Genomic DNA, 19,730 nt, shown 5'->3' with positions numbered 1-19,730 from the left:
TACAGTTTGCACCAGCTACTGACAGAATAATTACATGGTGCGCCACAGGGGAGGGGCTTGTGGAGTAAAACGTCTGTTAACCAATCAGAGTACGAGCTTCTTTAGCGAATGAATATTCATAGAGAAGGGGGCGTGGTCTACTCGTGGTGGTCGCACAGCAGCGAACATGGAGGTTTAGTTGTCGTCTAATGGCCGCTGGAGAAGGAGAGCTTCACTGAGTCTGTGTTCATCCGTTTCTTAGTTATACTTTTTATTCACTTTGTTAGAACTTCACTATGGAGATGAAAAAGAGAGTGACTCTGGAGCTGAGGAACAGGAATCCCTCAGAGGTTTGTAGCAACAACAGAAGTTAATTTAATTATTCCCAAAAAAGAAAAAACAGCTGAAGGATGTAGTCGGACATTATGAATACGTTCCGCGGGAAACAGGCGTCGGTTTCTCCGCCTTTAGCTCTGAGTTCTTTTTAAAAAAGCTGACGCCGTGGCGGACCTTTAACTCGGGGGGAGGCTCGGGGTTCTGCTCCGGTCTCCGTTCACTCCGCCGCGTGCGGATGCTCTCGCTCACTTCTCGTGCCGTTGCGGGGGCTCCTCGCGTGAGCCGCCTGTGTTTCCAGCTACAAGCTAACAGGCTAACGCACCCAGAATCCGGTCCCGATGCAGACTTCCCAGGCGGGGTACAGACGACTGCTTCAGGGAAAACAAGAGCGAAAGAGTTCAGTTAATCTGGGTCGGGTTTTATTTAAGGCCGCCACCTTCGTCCTCGGACCGACTCATGTCTAATTGTAACCTTCAAACTGAAACAGTTGGATATTCTGCACGCTGTAGTGGCGCATCACACCAGACTCCATGATAAAAACAGTGACTATTGTATTTGACTGGCTGTAGACCCGGCCAACGCATAGATCCCGGGTCTAAGTGTTATAAAGTGTTTTTAATCTTTTCGGGTCCGTTCGGCTCAATTTTAATCCATCTGGAATAATTGATCTTAAAGTTTATGAACCCACAGTTCCCGCCCACCCCGCTGCTGATGCCAAACCTGCTCAGAACAGTTGGTTGGCGGCGGATTTTAAACGCCGATAAACAGACTTGAGAGAAATCTGTAACTGTTCTCAAACACCCAGATGGCTGCGGTTTGCAACCCGCTCGTTTAACGGCCTCAGCGCTCCCAGGGTCCGGTACCAGGGCGGCATGGGCGGTTCTAGAACACAGGCATCAGGGGGCCAGTGTGTTTTCATGGGGTAACAGAAAAGCATAAATAATAAAACCAAACCGGTGTGAGGGATTCAAATGTATTAAGATGGCTGCATGAAGTGAAATTTCTATTTAATTAGATTTAATACAATGTCTATGTCTTATTAGGTCAATAGAAAGAATTGATGGTGACTGAAAGAATTGATTAATGAAATAATTGTCAACTAATTTAGTACATGATTTATTGATAATATAAATATTTTGCATTTAAGGTAAAATAAATAAAAATAAAGTCCTTAATCGGCATTAAAGTTAATTAAATTATTGATTATTGTGGCATTTAAAATGCTTTATAAGAAAGAAAAAAAAAAAAAGCTTATAAAGACAATTTAATCAGATATATTATATCGCGATATATTTGTGGAAATGCTTCTGGTTGATCTTAAAGCCGTATGTTCGGAAAAGAAGCTCGAGGCGGAGAAAAAATTTAGTGCGTAATCCCAAAAAAGTTCCGTCTGCAGCCGTCCTCTCTCTACGTAGCCCTGTGTGAAGTACTGCTGGCTCTGACAGCATTTCTTTTTTTTTTTGTTTTGTTGGCAAAATGTTCATTTGTGTTTGTGTTCATTATTATTCCTGCACTTAATGAAATAAGTTAGAATGTATTATCTAGAGAATTAATAACAGGAGGTGAAATGCAGCTCCAGATTAGCTAAGCTTGTGGTGATGTCGTCAGTACACTTCTGTTCCAATTGACCCAGATTTATTCTGCATGCTAGCATTCTCCCCGAGTCCAGGCTTTCCTGAGTTCTTCTCAAGAACATACTTGGCGAGGACAGGAGTCTGTATGCCTGGCCAGGGTTTTACCCTATGAAAGGTTGAAACAATGAAACGTTAGTTTGGACAGATTTTAATAAATGAAAGCTCAGCGTTAGCTTGGCTACAGATTTTAACCAATGGAAGCTCAACATTAGCTTGGCTACAGATCTTAACCAATGGAAGCTCAGCGTTAGCTTAGCTACAGATCTTAACCAATGGAAGCTCAACGTTAGCTTGGCTACAGATCTTAACCAATGGAAGCTCAACATTAGCTTGGCTACAGATCTTAACCAATGGAAGCTCAGCGTTAGCTTAGCTACAGATCTTAAGCAATGGAAGCTCAACGTTAGCTTAGCTACAGATCTCAATCAATGGAAGCTCAGCGTTAGCTTAGCTACAGATTTTAACTAACGAAAGCTCAACGTTAGCTTAGCTACAGATTTTATCCAATGGAAGCTCAAAGTTAGCTTATCTACAGATCTTATCTAATGGAAGCTCTGTGTTAGCTTAGATACAGATCTTATCCAATGGAAGCGCAGCATTAGCTAAAGATCTTAACTAATGGAAGCTCAGTGTTAGCTAAAGATCTTAACCAATAGCGGCTCAATGTTAGCTTAGCTACAGATCTTAACCAATGGAAGCTCAGCGTTAGCTAAAGATCTTAACCAATGGAAGCTCAGCGTTAGCTTAGCTACAGATCTTAACCAATGGAAGCTCAACGTTAGCTTAGCTACAGATCTTAACCAATGGAAGCTCAGCGTTAGCTAAAGATCTTAACCAATGGAAGCTCGGCGTTAGCTAAAGATCTTAACCACTGGAAGCTCAGCGTTAGCTTAGCTACAGATCTTAACCAATGGAAGCTCAGCGTTAGCTTAGCTACAGATCTTAACCAATGGAAGCTCAACGTTAGCTTAGCTACAGATCTTAATCAATGGAAGCTCAACGTTAGCTTAGCTACAGATCTTAACCAATGGAAGCTCAACGTTAGCTTAGCTACAGATCTTAACCAATGGAAGCTCAACGTTAGCTTAGCTACAGATCTTAACCAATCGAAGCTCAACGTTAGCTTAGCTACAGATCTTAACCAATGGAAGCTCAACGTTAGCTTAGCTACAGATCTTAACCAATGGAAGCTCAGCGTTAGCTAAAGATCTTAACCAATGGAAGCTCGGCGTTAGCTAAAGATCTTAACCACTGGAAGCTCAGCGTTAGCTTAGCTACAGATCTTAACCAATGGAAGCTCAGCGTTAGCTTAGCTACAGATCTTAACCAATGGAAGCTCAACGTTAGCTTAGCTACAGATCTTAATCAATGGAAGCTCAACGTTAGCTTAGCTACAGATCTTAACCAATGGAAGCTCAACGTTAGCTTAGCTACAGATCTTAACCAATGGAAGCTCAACGTTAGCTTAGCTACAGATCTTAACCAATCGAAGCTCAACGTTAGCTTAGCTACAGATCTTAACCAATGGAAGCTCAACGTTAGCTTAGCTACAGATCTTAACCAATGGAAGCTCAGCGTTAGCTAAAGATCTTAACCAATGGAAGCTCGGCGTTAGCTAAAGATCTTAACCACTGGAAGCTCAGCGTTAGCTTAGCTACAGATCTTAACCAATGGAAGCTCAGCGTTAGCTTAGCTACAGATCTTAACCAATGGAAGCTCAACGTTAGCTTAGCTACAGATCTTAACCAATGGAAGCTCAGCGTTAGCTAAAGATCTTAACCAATGGAAGCTCGGCGTTAGCTAAAGATCTTAACCACTGGAAGCTCAGCGTTAGCTTAGCTACAGATCTTAACCAATGGAAGCTCAGCGTTAGCTTAGCTACAGATCTTAACCAATGGAAGCTCAACGTTAGCTTAGCTACAGATCTTAATCAATGGAAGCTCAACGTTAGCTTAGCTACAGATCTTAACCAATGGAAGCTCAACGTTAGCTTAGCTACAGATCTTAACCAATGGAAGCTCAACGTTAGCTTAGCTACAGATCTTAACCAATCGAAGCTCAACGTTAGCTTAGCTACAGATCTTAACCAATGGAAGCTCAACGTTAGCTTAGCTACAGATCTTAACCAATGGAAGCTCAGCGTTAGCTAAAGATCTTAACCAATGGAAGCTCAGCGTTAGCTAAAGATCTTAACCAATGGAAGCTCAGCGTTAGCTAAAGATCTTAACCAATGGAAGCTCAGCGTTAGCTTAGCTACAGATCTTAACCAATGGAAGCTCAGCGTTAGCTTAGCTACAGATCTTAACCAATGGAAGCTCAGCGTTAGCTTGGCTACAGATCTTAACCAATGGAAGCTCAGTGTTAGCTTGGCTACAGATCTTAATCAATAGAAGCTCAGCGTTAGCTTAGCTACAGATTTTAACCAATGGAAGCTCAACGTTAGCTTAGCTACAGATTTTAACCAATGGAAGCTCAATGTTAGCTTAGCTACAGATCTTAACCAATGGAAGCTCAGCGTTAGCTTAGCTACAGATCTTAACCAATGGAAGCTCAGCGTTAGCTTAGCTACAGATCTTAACCAATGGAAGCTCAACGTTAGCTTAGCTACAGATCTTATCTAATGGAAGCTCTGTGTTAGCTTAGATACAGATCTTATCCAATGGAAGCGCAGCATTAGCTAAAGATCTTAACTAATGGAAGCTCAGCGTTAGCTAAAGATCTTAACCAATAGCAGCTCAGCGTTAGCTTAGCTACAGATCTTAACCAATGGAAGCTCAACGTTAGCTTAGCTACAGATCTTAACCAGTGGAAGCTCAATGTTAGCTTAGCTACAGATCTTAACCAATGGAAGCTCAGCGTGAGCTAAAGATCTTAACCAATGGAAGCTCAGCGTTAGCTTAGCTACAGATCTTAACCAATGGAAGCTCAGCGTTAGCTTGGCTACTGATCTTAACCAATGGAAGCTCAACGTTAGCTTAGCTACAGATCTTAACCAGTGGAAGCTCAACGTTAGCTTAGCTACAGATCTTAACCAATGGAAGCTCAACGTTAGCTTAGCTACAGATCTTAACCAATGGAAGCTCAGCGTTAGCTTGGCTACAGATCTTAACCAATGGAAGCTCAGCGTTGGCTTAGCTACAGATTTTAACCAATGGAAGCTCAGTGCAGCTCATGCTGCTGTGACGGTGACTGGTCAGTTTGTGATGTTATACAATAATTTTCTCAAACCAGTAAAGTTTGCATATCTAGTCACCCAGACGGCGTCCTGATTCCCTCACATCAGTGCTAAAAGAACTGCTGCCTAACGGGGTCTCTGCTTAGCTAAAGATCTTAACCAATGGAAGCTCAGCGTTAGCTAAAGATCTTAACCAATGGAAGCTCAGCGTTAGCTTAGCTACAGATCTTAACCAATGGAAGCTCAGCGTTAGCTTAGCTACAGATCTTAACCAATGGAAGCTCAGCGTTAGCTTAGCTACAGATCTTAACCAATGGAAGCTCAGCGTTAGCTTAGCTACAGATCTTATCTAATGGAAGCTCTGTGTTAGCTTAGATACAGATCTTATCCAATGGAAGCGCAGCATTAGCTAAAGATCTTAACTAATGGAAGCTCAGCGTTAGCTAAAGATCTTAACCAATAGCAGCTCAGCGTTAGCTTAGCTACAGATCTTAACCAATGGAAGCTCAATGTTAGCTTAGCTAAAGATCTTAACCAATGGAAGCTCAGCGTTAGCTAAAGATCTTAACCAATGGAAGCTCAGCGTTAGCTAAAGATCTTAACCAATGGAAGCTCAGCGTTAGCTAAAGATCTTAACCAATGGAAGCTCAGCGTTAGCTAAAGATCTTAACCAATGGAAGCTCAGCGTTAGCTTAGCTACAGATCTTAACCAGTGGAAGCTCAACGTTAGCTTAGCTACAGATCTTAACCAGTGGAAGCTCAACGTTAGCTTAGCTACAGATCTTAACCAGTGGAAGCTCAACGTTAGCTTAGCTACAGATCTTAACCAATGGAAGCTCAACGTTAGCTTAGCTACAGATGTTAACCAATGGAAGCTCAGCGTTAGCTTGGCTACAGATCTTAACCAATGGAAGCTCAGCGTTGGCTTAGCTACAGATTTTAACCAATGGAAGCTCAGTGCAGCTCATGCTGCTGTGACGGTGACTGGTCAGTTTGTGATGTTATACAATAATTTTCTCAAACCAGTAAAGTTTGCATATCTAGTCACCCAGACGGCGTCCTGATTCCCTCACATCAGTGCTAAAAGAACTGCTGCCTAACGGGGTCTCTGCTGGCCGGCGGGGGACCTGCGGGCCACTTTTTGAGTTGGTCTGGCTATTGAAGGGAATTGTTGGCATCATTATCAGAAAGCAAAAGGTTCTGGTTATGATTGATTAAGTTCTGATCCATGTTGTAGGGGTATCTGATTGCTTGGAGCGAGTTAATGGGATCTTTGCCTAAAAGGTCCGGGTTCTTCATTATTTCCTAAACTGCTGCATTCTGCCCTCATCATGTCTCAGTCCGAAACCAGCCCTTTTTGGTCGTGATGCTCAGAATGATGTTTTCTGTTGTCTTCAGGTGGTGGAGCTGGTGGTGGACAACTGTCGCTCTGCCGACGGAGAGGTGGAGGGTCTAACAGACGAGTTCTCGGCGCTGGAGATCCTCAGCATGGTGAACATCGGACTCAGCTCGCTGGCCAAGCTGCCCTCTCTCCCCAAACTCAGAAAGGTCGGTCCTCCAGAGCGGAAAGGTTCTGAAGCTGCGAAGTAGCTCAGACTGACCTGAACTGTGTGTTTCAGCTGGAGGTGAGCGATAACTCCATCTCCAGCGGGTTGGACACTCTGGCGCAGAAATGTCCCAACCTGACGTACCTGAACCTGAGTGGGAATCAGATCAAGGAGCTGAGCAGCATCGAGGGACTGGTAGGTTCTCACTCTCTGACCGTTCCATCACTGGTAGAATTTGGTAAACCGGAGCTCCAACACGGCCATGGGTCCAAATGCTCACCAGCTAACAGGCTGAGTAAGGAGCCACATCCTGGTCCACTGGACTCTCAGATCCGGGTTCTTTTAAAGTAGTAGGGAAGTCATATTTAAATGTCAAATAATTCTGGCTTAAACTGTATATATTGTCCTAAAAAGTTTTTTTTATCATTATTTTATGCAGGCCAGTTAGTTCTACGTCAGCCTGAACACCTAAATTCGGCCAATAATATATCAACGGTCATCTGTCAATCAAATGTTTTCGGTCATTCATATGTTTTGGTTGCGTCATCAAACGACTGCCGGTCATTTTATTGCTTAATCCTGCTGTGTTTTCACCCTGCAGCAGAACCTGAAGAACCTGAAGAGTCTGGACCTGTACAGCTGCGACATCACGGCTGCAGACGACTACAGGGAGAACGTCTTCGAGCTGCTGCCTCAGCTGGTCTACCTGGACGGCTTCGACCAGGAGGACAACGAGGTGCCGGACTCTGAGAACGGTGAGCCTCGGTTCTGATCCAATGGGCCTTCAGAACGTCTGGTGCTGTTTGGACGTAAGTCAGGCAGTTGGATAAACGATGTTCCGTCTCAGACGAGGACGATGAAGCCGGGCCACCTGGAGATGACGACGACGACGACGAGGATGAGGAGGATGATGAAGATGAGGACGGCTCCGAGGGAGACGAGGTGGGCCTGTCCTACCTGATGAAGGAGGGGATCCAGGTGAGTCTAAGGGGGGTACGGCCACTAGGGGGAGCTCCTCTCCTGTTTCTGATTCACCCTCTCTGTTTATCAGGATGAGGAAGATGATGGAGATTATGTTGAGGAAGAGGAAGATGATGAGGAGGAACAAGATGGAGGTGGGTTCTCTTAAGAGAACGGCTGGTTCTCCCTGTGGGCAGAACATCAGCCTGAACATGGAATGTTCCAGAACCGAGCAATAATACTGACCCCTCGGCTGCAGCTCTGAGGGACAGAACCGCACACCGTCACCAGAGGGAGCTGCTAGTCAGCAGAAGGGATCAGTGTGGCTGCATGTTTAGGGTGATGGAGTGGCATGATCTGCATGGAAGTGGGCGTGGCCTGCAGGGAAATTCTGACAGATATGATTCACTAAAAGGAAGGAAACCTTTTTTCTCAGGTTCGCTCGTGTGTTTCTGCTCCAGCATGATTCCTGTTTCCATTGATTCTGCAGATCATACAGAAATAATTTGATTTTATACAAAGAAATTTTTTCCAATGTTACAGAAAACCAGCTTGTTGAAAGAATTTGAACAAAATGTATTTTTAAAAAGTTTCAATTAGATGGAATGTCTGTAAAATTCAGCCCAAGTTTCCCCAGGTTGCTTCTTTCTTTCATTTTTTCAATTTTATTTACCGGTTTTATTTTTTACATTTTTAGGTGCAGGACGGCAGAGTTTTTATTCTTTTAAGATCCAACTTTCTGCTTTGTGTGGACCTTAGCAACAGCATTTCTATCGGACGGCAGAAGGAAAATCTGTAAACCAGGATTTACAAAGAATGTAATTTGTAAAACTCAGTATCGCTGACAAAATTATAAACTTCTGGAAAAAATGTTTAAAAGGTGAAGTTTGAAAATCAAAATCTGAAGTAAAACTGCAAATATATCGGTTATCAGCTTGATAACAAATATATTTGATCGGTTCTGGGCGACAGAACACGGCCAACCCGAGTTTGAATCTGACCTGTGGTCCTTTGCCGCATGTCTCTCCCCCACGCTCATATCCGCTTTCCTGTCAGCCTACTGTCGGAGAAAAAAAAAGAGCCACTAGAGCCGTAAAAACAAACCAAAAAAAAATAATTTATCAAAGCAGTTCCAAAGAACTTTCAGGTTTGGTCGATTTTTGCTCCCCCCAGTGGACAAAAGCTGTATTGTTTTGCTTGAGGGAAGATGGCATTTCCCATGAGGACAAAATCCAAGACAAAATATGTTCGATTTTATTATCCTGGTGCCTGCAATTTGGATTACGTACGTGAAAAAATGCTAACATCTCCTCCAGTCGCCACGAACAGTAGCAGAAAACCGCGAAGAGGCGACTGGGGTCGGGGGCTAACGTTGAACGGGCTCCGACAGCGAAATATTTGAAGGCAGGATGGTAATCTGGATGAACTGACTGCACAGACAATGTTTTCAGGTGGACTTTCTCACTTCAAAATATATTAAAACTAATTTTTACCCTCTGATCACAGCAAATATAGCAGAGCCGCTCTCTTCCATTGAACACAGGAGCAGCAGAAGCTTCAGATGCATCTGGACACATTTTACTGGATGTCTGACCTTAATGTGGATCAACAAATAGAGTCCTGCACGGGTCGAGTTTTACCAATCCGCACCCGCCCGAACCCGTTAGGATGACTACCGAACCCCACCCGTCACCCGCGGATATCTTCAATTCAAATCTGAACTCGACCTGACCCGTTGATATTTAACCCGCAACCCGACCCGTTAACCCATCAAGTAATAGGCTATAGTACGCTGCACTGCAGAACAAAGCCATTAACACTGCAGCAGACGTGTTTGCACTGACTGTGGCCTTTTTGGAAGGAAGCCCACACTGCCGGCAGGGCTTTAAAGGAATAGTACACCCAAAACATGATTAGCCTTCATTTTCTACTCACCCCCATGCTGAACAACACTCTGGAGTACTTTTTTGATATCTCAAATGCATCTGGAGATCTGGGAGGCTTCTTGCTGTCTGCTGACATTCAAATAATGGAGGTCTATGGCGCCCGAGGCAGAAAGGTCCATAAAAGTCCACAAAAAACGTGTCAATATTCCTCCATACTGCTCGTCCAATGTATTCCAAGTGTCCTGAGTGGGTAGCGTCCATAATTTACTCGAAACGAAGTCATTTAGAATGTTTTTAGAGCATAAACAGTAGTGTATAGGATTTCCTAAAAGCGCGCGCCTGCGCGTTCACGGCGCTACGGAAGCCGGCAGACCAAACCAGATGAAAGTGCGCAAAGGGTGACCCCATTGCCTGATTAATATAACATTTCTGATGTCCATAACAACACACACGCATAAAAAAAAAATCAACTATCCGCCCGCACTAAAAAAATATCCACCCGACCCGTTTATTTTTATTTATGTATTTTTCACCTGCAAAAGAGCATTTTAGCGGGTGACCCGTCGGGGACCCGTGGGTACCCGACCCGTTGCAGGACTCTATCAACAAGCATCAAAAATCAAGTTGCGCGCGTGTTTGCTGTCTCTGGTGCATATGGTCTGAACGTAGCATCATTTGGCAGATTGGGCCATCCTGTCCCCCCCCCCCGCCCTCTTTATAACCCAGCCAGGCCTTCCTGAGCAGAAGGTGTCGCCATCAAGTTACCAATCTTTCCACATTAAATATTAGCTTGGTCCTTTTCTTCCTGAGCTGGTGTTGAAGGGTGCGATTAAACATGATTGCCACTACCTGATCCATCCTGCTCATGCGCCATCTGCCCATTCAGTGCGCATCTAGATATACATTCAGGTCGCCCTCGATTTTATTTTGTTAAAAAAAAAACTAAATGACCTTTTTTCCATCCTCAAAAATAGTTGTCGTACTAAACTACAATGTGTTAAAGGTTAATAGTGTCTTTCCTGTGATAAGGTAAGGATTTTAAGGCATTTGTTTTTTTTTCCTCTCATCTCTGTCCAATCTGCACCGTAAATTGGTAATCCTACGCTACTTCCAGGAGCTAACTTTTTTGGGTTTGGATTTAAACATAAATCTAGTCTTTTTGAGTTTTATTATTTCCTTTTGTGTTAACATTATGCTATACAGTGCGTAATCTAAAGAAAGAAACAACTAAAATGCAGATAAACATGGTTTAATCATATTTTGCCGGACTGCTCTGAGTATGTCCCATGATGATGAAGCTGTTTAACGAAGAAAATGGTATTCTTTTGAGGGTTAAGGATAAAAATAAGTAATTTTACTACCATAATGCCATTCTTTATGGACACCCGGATGTATATCTGTTCGCGCTTGCGCCGTGCGCAGCCTCGAACTGGTAATCTGTGATCCCAGGCCTTTGCCCGGTGGGCCAGTCCTAATTTCAGCATGGCAAAATCATACGGGCCCCAACACTTACTTTCCAGCCGAAACACCTACCTGCGACAGTAAATAACTCAATGAGCTCAAGAAGTAATACAATGGCCGTTTCTCAATATGTGTACTTGTGCGTTCTCATGTGCTCATGAAACGTCATCAGTCTCAGCCCTAGCACTGTCCCAGTTCACAACAACAGCAGACAGAGACCAGTTAAAGTCCCTGGATGTTGTTCTGGCCCCTCACTCTTTACCCAGCATGCATCAGAGCACATTTGGCCATTTTTTAGATTGACAGCTGTCCCAGCATGCACTGCGGCAGCAGCAGCTTCCAGGTTAGCGCTCACAGAGCTCAGGGAATTACGTTAAAAGTTCTTTGCTGTTGTTCAATAAAAGTATGTTTTAAGATAATTTGAGTTGAGAACGTTATACTTTAAAGAGTCACTACATGGTCCATTTCTGATTCAATGCGTCATAAAAAAAAAAAAAAAAATTCTGAAGTTGAGGGTACCGCGGCAACCAGCAGACCTCTGAGGCTAACGGCAGCTAGGGCTAACGTTAGCCCGTCTGCAGCAGCCCTCTCTCTGCATAGCCGTGTGTGAAGGACTGCTGGCTCTGATGGCGATATTTTTGTTTTATTTGGCAAAATGTTTATCTGACTGTGTTCATTATTATTCCTCCACTAAATTAAATACGTTATAATGTATTATTATCTAGAGACCTTTAATAACAGAAGGTGAAATGCAGCTCCAGACGAGCCGAGCCTGTGATGATGTCATCAGTATGCTTCTGTTCCAGTTGACCCATATTGATGCTGCGTTCTCCCGTTCTCCCAGAGTCCATATTTTCCCGGATTCTTTTCCAGAACATACCTGTCGAGAACACGAGTCTGTACTCACGTTCTAGTGAATTGAAAAACGGCCAATGTTAACTACCTAAATGATGCATGCAGTATATATAACCCTTCCTTGTCATGGACGTCCTAGTGACGGTTGGCATATGGTGTCATTTTCTATTTCTTCAAACTGTAAAATCTTTGCAACAAACTAAATTATAAAAAACTAAAATGCTTTCTTTAAACCAAACTACGATGTTCTTCTTATTTTTGGCGAATTTATGTTCAAATATTTTGCATAAATATGTTGCGGTGCCGGGGCGGAAAATCGTGCCGGATTGTCCTTTCGGGACGGATCGGGAGCGACGGTGTTCCTCGAGTATTGAAGAATCCTCAGGTCGGCGCCATCTTCAGTTTGAGATTCAGTTAGCTAGCTAGTTCAGTGTTCCTGGTACCAGTGTTTAGTGATTGCTGAACCGGACTGCTGGTTTCAGGGAGGCACCTGTCCTCACGTGTCGCCATGCTGATTTAAATTAGTCATGTTTACGATGAAGCTACTGGTTTATTTTTTCACATAAAAACTTTAAACGTTTTGTTTTTTTGTCTCTTTCTACAGAGGAAGACGGAGCTGCCGCTCAGGGCGAGAAGAGGAAGAGAGACGCAGACGACGAAGGCGATGACGACGACGATGAATAGAGGGAACAACTGGCCCCGCCCTTACCTGCTGACCCCTCCCCCATATTTGGCCATTGCCTCAGAGATGCAGACGATCAGGAAGTCCTGGGATCAGGTTTACAGCAGGGCTGATGAAGTCTTTACCATGCCAACCTGACAGGAAGCTGTGAAGGTGACCTCCAGTCTGAGCCAACTATATGAAAAAAAAACTGTATTAAAATAAAATGCAGAAGAGAAACAATCTGCAGCAGCAGATCCTGGACCAGCGAGTCCTGGTTGTGACATAAATCTGGATCCGGAGCGATTAAAGTTGCTGAGGTTGTTTCTTTAAAAGCTCAAAGTTGATTGGTTCTCTCAGACTGACCTCATCTTCCCAGAAACTCTCCTCTTCTTCCAATTAAACCAGTTCAGCCCTTCTAAGACCACATTACCCACGATCCTCAGATCTGACTGGTATCGAGCTCTGCTCTCTGATTGGACGCCACTCTGGGACTTTGTATTGGACTGTTACTGACAAGCCCCGCCCCTCTCCCTGCTGTCCGGTCGTGTAAATATCCGTGAAGCGGTCCCTGTAGGTTCTGTGATGTCGTCTCTTTGAGTTCGGAGCGGACGCTCGGCTTCTCTGACGTAATTTTATTTTTTTATTCCTGTCTGCTGACGGTGTGTCGCTGTAACCGGAGTGTTTTTGAATAAAACCACTGAAACCAAAACCTGATCTGAAGCTTTTTACTCGTCCAGAACTCAGAGGCAGAATCTTTAAAGGAAATGTTCAGTCACATTCAGAATTCAAACTTCTGAAAGTTCTTTAAATCTGAAATGATTCCATCTTGTTCAATAAATGATCAGTGTTTTTAATTCAGAGTAATTTTCATCTGAATGTGCTTTACTGGAGGCATCCATGTTTGTCAAAGAACACTACTGCCACCTACTGGTTAGTGACGTCACGGTGCGGTATCGGCTGTTGATCAAGTCCCAGTGCTGTATCTGGTGTTTGTCACAACGCGCTATTATCCAAGTCATCTTGAAAACATTCTTCTTCCAAATGTTGGCTACATATTACGGGTTTTTTCTCTGGCCAGAAGTTCGATGGCAAATCCTCCCTCTTCAAGTTGGCGATCCAACGACCAACCCGTCCGTGGAGGATCAGGAATCAGAAAGGTGGAATGACTCTTTTTTTTTTTTTCACTTTTACCCGATGTATTCCAGCATCCAGCTGCCATGCACGTGGGCATTGCCAGTTTCACTATAGCTCTGGTGAATTTCAATGGTGAAGTCCTCTGGAAATCTTCAATAATTGTTGATTGCAGATGTGTCTAGTAGTTCCCATTGATTTAGCTTGGAAAGCGGGGAGAATGGCGCTAGGCTTACCGCACCGTGACGTCACTGCTGGAAGATGGCAGGAGGGAGGGGTTACTATATTTGGGCAAAAATGGCCGCTCCCAGACTCTGTGATCGCAAGGAAATTAAAAATTTTTTTTACTGATTAATGCTAAATTCATTAAATGACCACTAACGTATCAGTTTTAGGTATAAATAATGATCCATTGATCATTCCTTGCTGACCGGACTTTTCCTTTAAGACTATACAATCGTTGCATCAGCTTCCAGTTCTATTGGAGACTAACCAGATAAATGATGTTTCTGTTTTTATCTGCACTACAGTGATTGGGATGCAGGCTGTGTTAACTGTCACTGATGTGTAACCTGCTCATTAACTCAGTCAGTTATCCTTTTTCACTTCGTTTGGCGTCTCTTTCATGCCACCACCATGTTTGACTTTATTATTTTCCTCTTCATATTTCTGTTGAGTTTTTGTTCCTGACAGGAGAAATGTGGCGCTCTCCCTTCTGTGATTGGTCTGCTCCCTTCAACCCGCCCCTTTATAAAGGCGCGTTCACAGATTCCTGATCAGTCAAAGCTGGATGGACTTGGTGTGTTGATAACCAGCTTTATGGTACCACTGTCATCATTGTGAACTGGTTAAACTGGATAGACTGGGGGTAATCCCACTGCGTGGGACAGGCCTCGTGTTGTGTCCTGCCGTTTCTTTTTTCCTTCCACTCAGTTTTCCATCATTATACTCTGGTATAGAGCCGTGGGAACACGCTTGGCGAGGACATGTTTCTTGTGAATTGAGAAACGGCCTTGAACTTGCTGAAGCAGGCTGTGCTTTGCTAACCTGCTGAAGATGACCATGACATCAGAGGACAACCTGTCTCAGGATCATCTGAAGGTTTATGTCAATCTTTTGCTTTAACCAAAAAAAACCTATGTGAAAAATTATCATTTTATAATTTTTTTAATGAAGTTTTGACAGCTAGCATGAAGCATCTTTGAGATCTTAAATGTCTTTTTAGTCGACTGAATGTCAGTAATGTTCACAGTGATGTAAAAAAAAATACCTTTTGTGTGAGAAAATAATTTATGTTGATGTAAAATGTTTGAAAACTAGTTTGTGCTAGCTCTATTTTTTTAAATGCCCTGAAAATATGGTTAGTCTACTTCGATATGTTAAAATCCATTCAATTCAGTTTATTTCTATAGGACCAATTCACATCACATCATCTCAGGTCACTTTCCAGTTCACCAGATCATCCAGTCAGATTGATTCAAAGTTTTCTATCTAAGGAAAACCAGCTGATTGCATCGACTCATTGACTCTTCAGCAATCCCTCACACTAAGCATGCTTGAAGCGACAGTGGAGAGGAAAAACTCCCTTTGAACAGGAAGAAACCTCCAGCAGAACCAGGCTCAGTGTGAGCGGCCATCTGCTGAGGCCCACTGGGGTTCAAGGAGACAGAAGCAGACATAGAAAAAGAAGCATAGATACAAAAGGCAACTGTCAACCAGCTCCACATGCGGCCCCGTCCAGGAAACACACAGCCAGGCAGACGAGCTCCGAGCCAGCTCCCATGTCAAAGGACGAAGAGAGCACATTCAGTTAGTCACAGTCAGAGAAACAGGACTACACTGGAAAACAGGCCAAGCTCCAACATCTAGAAACAAAGGTGTTGATGGCAGCAGCACAGCTGATATTTCTCTCCAGGATGGAGTCACAGCCAAACAGGAACAGACCAGATGAAGCTACTATGAGAAAAAGCAGAGAGAGCAGAACGTTAGAGATTGAACTGATCACCATGTTGGTGACATTAAATATGTTCTTCTTTAGCTAAGATTATTTAGAGCAGCAATCTTCAGAGTTTTCCAAATCTTATATCTTCTGAACAGCAAAAGAGAACCAGAACGGACTCATAACCTAAAGTCAGTGGACGAAAATATTTCTAAAATATCTTTTGACCCTAATAGTAACACAAACACTATAAACAACCTATGTGTTTTTCCATTTGTAAGGAATGATTTTATATCTCTAAACATTTTAATCTCTGTGGAGGTTATCCAGGCTGATTACTTGTTAAAATCATTACGGAATTCCTTTTTGTTGTAGTTAAACATCATTTTGTTTTTAGCTGGAAATATGAGTGAATGTGTTCAATCAACGCTTAGCTAAACGCTAAATTCATCAGTTGATGCTTTTTTTTTTTTTATATTCTTTGAATTTTTTTTACTTTTTATGAGGAAATGTCAGTTATCTGTCATAATGTGAAAGTTGTTGAATTTTCTTCCATCGGTTTGGCTTTCAGCAGGTTTATTTTCCACATTCTGTTCAGATTTCAAACTTTCCCCGCAGCTGCAGTTGCTTGGTTTGGCCTGCAGAGGGCAGAGCTGCTGCATCGTTAACGCCGCTTTGTTTCCTTCACCTCGTAACCATGACGACGTCTCCTGGGTCACAGGTGGTTCAGGGCCGCTCTGAACGAGTCCTGTAGAGATGTAGGGAATAATTCAGGTAATCTCTGAATTAATTCCAGCTCAGAACCTGGAACAGTTCCGATTAAGATTAGCTGTTCAGGTAGTTGATGACGTAGCTTCCTCATATCACGACAGGAGTGCTCACTCACACACAAAGCACGTTTCTCTATCCCCGTGGGGACTTTGAATTGACTTCAATTACCGGTAATTCTAACCCATTTCTACAGTCTAACCATTACGGGTTAATACCTAAGCCTAATCCTGATCTAAGATCTATTCACACCTTAATCCTAAACCTAACAGCATTTTATTTCATTATAAAAACGCACCACCCCACACACACACATACCTGTTCTGCTATACATAGTGAGGACCATGTGTTATCTCCCATTGATTTTTTTTAACCCTTTCTATGCCCTAACCCTAAAACTAACCATTCCCAATGCATACCTCACCCTAACCCAATTAACTCCTTAGCCTTAAACCTAACCATTAGCAAACTAGCATGCATGGACCAGCAAAATGTCCTCACTTTTCAACAAATGATCCTCAGTCTGATCGTGAAATTGGAAAAATGGTCCTCACTCTGAGGGCTAGACAGGCACACACACACAGCTGTGTTTTCATGACATATGGGGACATTTTATTGACCTGCATTCATTTTTAATGGCCTTACCCAGACCCTAACTATTACCAATATATACCTAACCCCAACTCACTGGATAGTACTGAAACCGTATGGGAACCAGTTGCATGTCCCCATGTGTACCTGTAATTTCCACATGTTGGATATTTTAGAAAATACAGCACCCACATTGTTGGTAAAACAAGACCACACACACATGCACACGCCATCCCACATAAGATTAAGCTTCCTGTTCTCCTTATAAGGCAGACCAGACACTGATCTGTGATCCTGCAATGACTTCATCACATTTTTTATCACCTTTACCCTTTAGTGCATGTGGAAAGTAACAAAAGTAACACAATATCTCAGTTTTCAGTCTCTCAACAAATTGTAGAACTTAACTCAGCTCTACACAGATCAGTCTGGCTGCTGCCAGGTTATGTAGAAAGTATTAAAACTTAAAGTGATCAGACAGCTGAACTGTCGAGAAAACTCTAAAACGTGTCAGACTGCATCACAGTGATAACATCAAGCCACAACATTTCACAATTTATATTTAAGGCTCTGAACTTCCTTATCGGTGTGTTATTTTGTAGCATGTCTTTTCTTCCACACTGTTTACATTTGATCACTGCTGCACTTTAAAAGGAAATTTAATTTTGTATATACTTTGTGTGTAAAAAAAAAAATGACAATAGTTGTCAAAGTCTAAGGAAAATGAGGAAAAAAAACTGGATGGAACTGGTAAAGCGTATTTCCCACTCCTGAACGAAAAAAAAAAAATTATTTCAGTTTAGCCCCGCCCCCTGAAGCAAAAACAGTGCCAGCTTGTAGCGACATCATAGCTGCTGGAACTCTGCAGTGACGTTGGAAGCATCTCTCTTTGAAAAAAATGCTGCATCTAATCTGGTTCCGTCTCAGCTAAGGTCAGAGGTCAAGATTGTAAGGAAGAGGCAGAACTAGGTTCCATGGGAGGGGTCAGAGGTCAAGGCCCGTCTCACAATTGCCAAAAAACATCTTAAAGGGCATCAGGATTCATTTGGGAACTGATAAGAGCAAAGTGGATCCTTACTGGAGGCGTCATCCTGTTAGAATCTGGATTAAAACCTTTTTAGAATCCTACCAACCAAACATAGTGGTGGTAGAATGATGCTCTGGGACGGATTTCCTGCTTCAGAACCAGGATGTCCCGCTGGAGGGAACCATTTATTCTGCTCTCAGTACTATTCAGCCTGGGGGGGGGGGCAGATGTCCCAGTTTCAGCAGCTGTTGTCCCCTGACGTGTTTATAAGCAGTTGCTTTGTTTCCTGATCTCCTCATCCAACAAACAAATCAGCTGCACCTGTTCCCTCCACTCACCTGAGCCCATCATGGTTGCCGTAGAAACAGACGTAAAGAAATTTGCATCCAGTTTGAATACTAAAAATGTCATACTTGAGTAACACGCAGACCGGTTTTAATCCAGAGCACACACTTAAACCGGCTTAACAAAAGCAATGTGTAAACACGCTTTGATCCAGTTTAGACATCAGTTTCATTCTATTCAAAGCACAACTTGATCCAAATGTGACAGTTGATCACTTGAAAAGCCGTTTTAGGTTTGATTTTTAATTAAAAAGTCTAATCTAGTTTTGATCCATCGTAAATATATCAGATTGGAGATTCGTACAAACCAGTGGCTTCACACCAGTTTGACATATACCAAATTAAAATTTAGCTAGAAATTAAATTTTAATTTAACCAGATTCCAGTTTATATCAGTTTGGGTTATTTTGCTGTCTTTAAACCTCTTAAACCTGGGATCCAGTTTATAATAGATCAATCCAGATTAGACCCAGCCTAAACTGGTTTATATTCAGTCGGAACCGTATTTCTACGAACTTTGAGTTCTTATGTATCTGAGAGCAGGTCATCATTAAATAGGAAAGTAAATCATATCGTATTTCATCACCTCATACTCTGATGACCACTAAATAAGACTGTTGCCATGGTAATCACAATATTTAGCTTATATGTTAACATTAAACAGACGTGTCAAAGAAACTAAAAAAACAAAACAGAAATGTTCTACTTCAATCTAAAAATAACTGCAAGAAAAACTTGATCGGGATTAAATTTAGAACAATTAAAGATAACCCCCCCCCCAACACAGAGCTTTGTTTTCATGACATATGGGGACCTTTCATTTTCTATGGCCTAACCCAGACCCTTACCTTAAACTATTACCAACATATACCAAACCAACTCAAAGAACAGAATTTAATGTCTCCATATTTATATTTTAAAAAATACTTCCCCCACATTTAGACCACAAACACACACAAACACCCAGACGGGTGTTAAGAAGTTTCTCGTTTGCGGTGCAGTGAGACTCCACACATTCAGGTTCAGTTTGCAGATTTTATTTTAGCACATGAGCAGCTCATGACACAGCTTCTCCAAAGGACTCGCCTCATGTCTCTGCTGAACTACGTCTCCCACAATCCCCTGCAAAAGTTTAAGGCTACAGCAGCAACAGTTTCCTGCTGCTACAGAAACACTGTTTCAAAGACGGAAAAGACATTTAAAAGAAGATTCCAGCGTTCTCGACCAACACGACCCAGACGGAGTCCGACTGCAGGCTGAGTTCTGTCTGGTTCCGGTCTGAACCCAGATCCAGTTGGAACCAGCTTGGTCCTGCTCTAACTCTGACCCGTTCTAGTCTTGTTCCACTCTGATTCAGTGTGAACAGGACCAGTCTGGTGCAGTTCTGCTCTAGTTCCAGTATGACCCAGTCGGATTCCAGTCTCAATTCATTT

At 42.8% G+C, this 19,730-nt stretch overlaps 1 protein-coding gene across 2 annotated transcripts; it reads left to right on the top strand.

The window, feature by feature from the left end:
- The first annotated feature begins 152 nt into the window (after positions 1-152).
- Positions 153-13,206, top strand: LOC119780940 (acidic leucine-rich nuclear phosphoprotein 32 family member E-like). Of its 2 annotated transcripts, XM_038281195.1 has the most exons (7): positions 156-329; positions 6,523-6,672; positions 6,744-6,866; positions 7,273-7,426; positions 7,519-7,649; positions 7,723-7,786; positions 12,438-12,576. In XM_038281195.1, the coding sequence occupies exons 1-7, from the start codon at positions 276-278 to the stop codon at positions 12,515-12,517; spliced, it is 756 nt and encodes a 251-aa protein (XP_038137123.1). In that variant the 5' UTR covers positions 156-275; the 3' UTR covers positions 12,518-12,576. The 2 variants fall into 2 exon arrangements, with proteins under 2 accessions (XP_038137122.1, XP_038137123.1); XM_038281194.1 differs by lacking the exon at positions 7,723-7,786 and having other exon boundaries at positions 153-329; positions 12,438-13,206.
- Positions 13,207-19,730: the final 6,524 nt, after the last annotated feature.

This window comes from Cyprinodon tularosa, unplaced genomic scaffold, assembly GCF_016077235.1.
Source record: "Cyprinodon tularosa strain WSP-4 unplaced genomic scaffold, ASM1607723v1 ctg168, whole genome shotgun sequence".
Taxonomy (NCBI): Eukaryota; Metazoa; Chordata; class Actinopteri; order Cyprinodontiformes; family Cyprinodontidae; genus Cyprinodon; species Cyprinodon tularosa.
This window is presented reverse-complemented; position numbering and strand designations above follow the sequence as displayed.

What these genes read in the sequence shown, in the direction of transcription:
- LOC119780940 (XM_038281194.1), top strand. Translation starts at nt 276, where the DNA reads ATGGAGATGAAAAAGAGAGTGACTCTGGAGCTGAGGAACAGGAATCCC. An exon ending in GGAACAGGAATCCCTCAGAG is followed by an intron (nt 330 to 6,522) that starts GTTTGTAGCAAC and finishes TGTTGTCTTCAG; the next exon opens with GTGGTGGAGCTGGTGGTGGA. An exon ending in GGTGCCGGACTCTGAGAACG is followed by an intron (nt 7,427 to 7,518) that starts GTGAGCCTCGGT and finishes GTTCCGTCTCAG; the next exon opens with ACGAGGACGATGAAGCCGGG.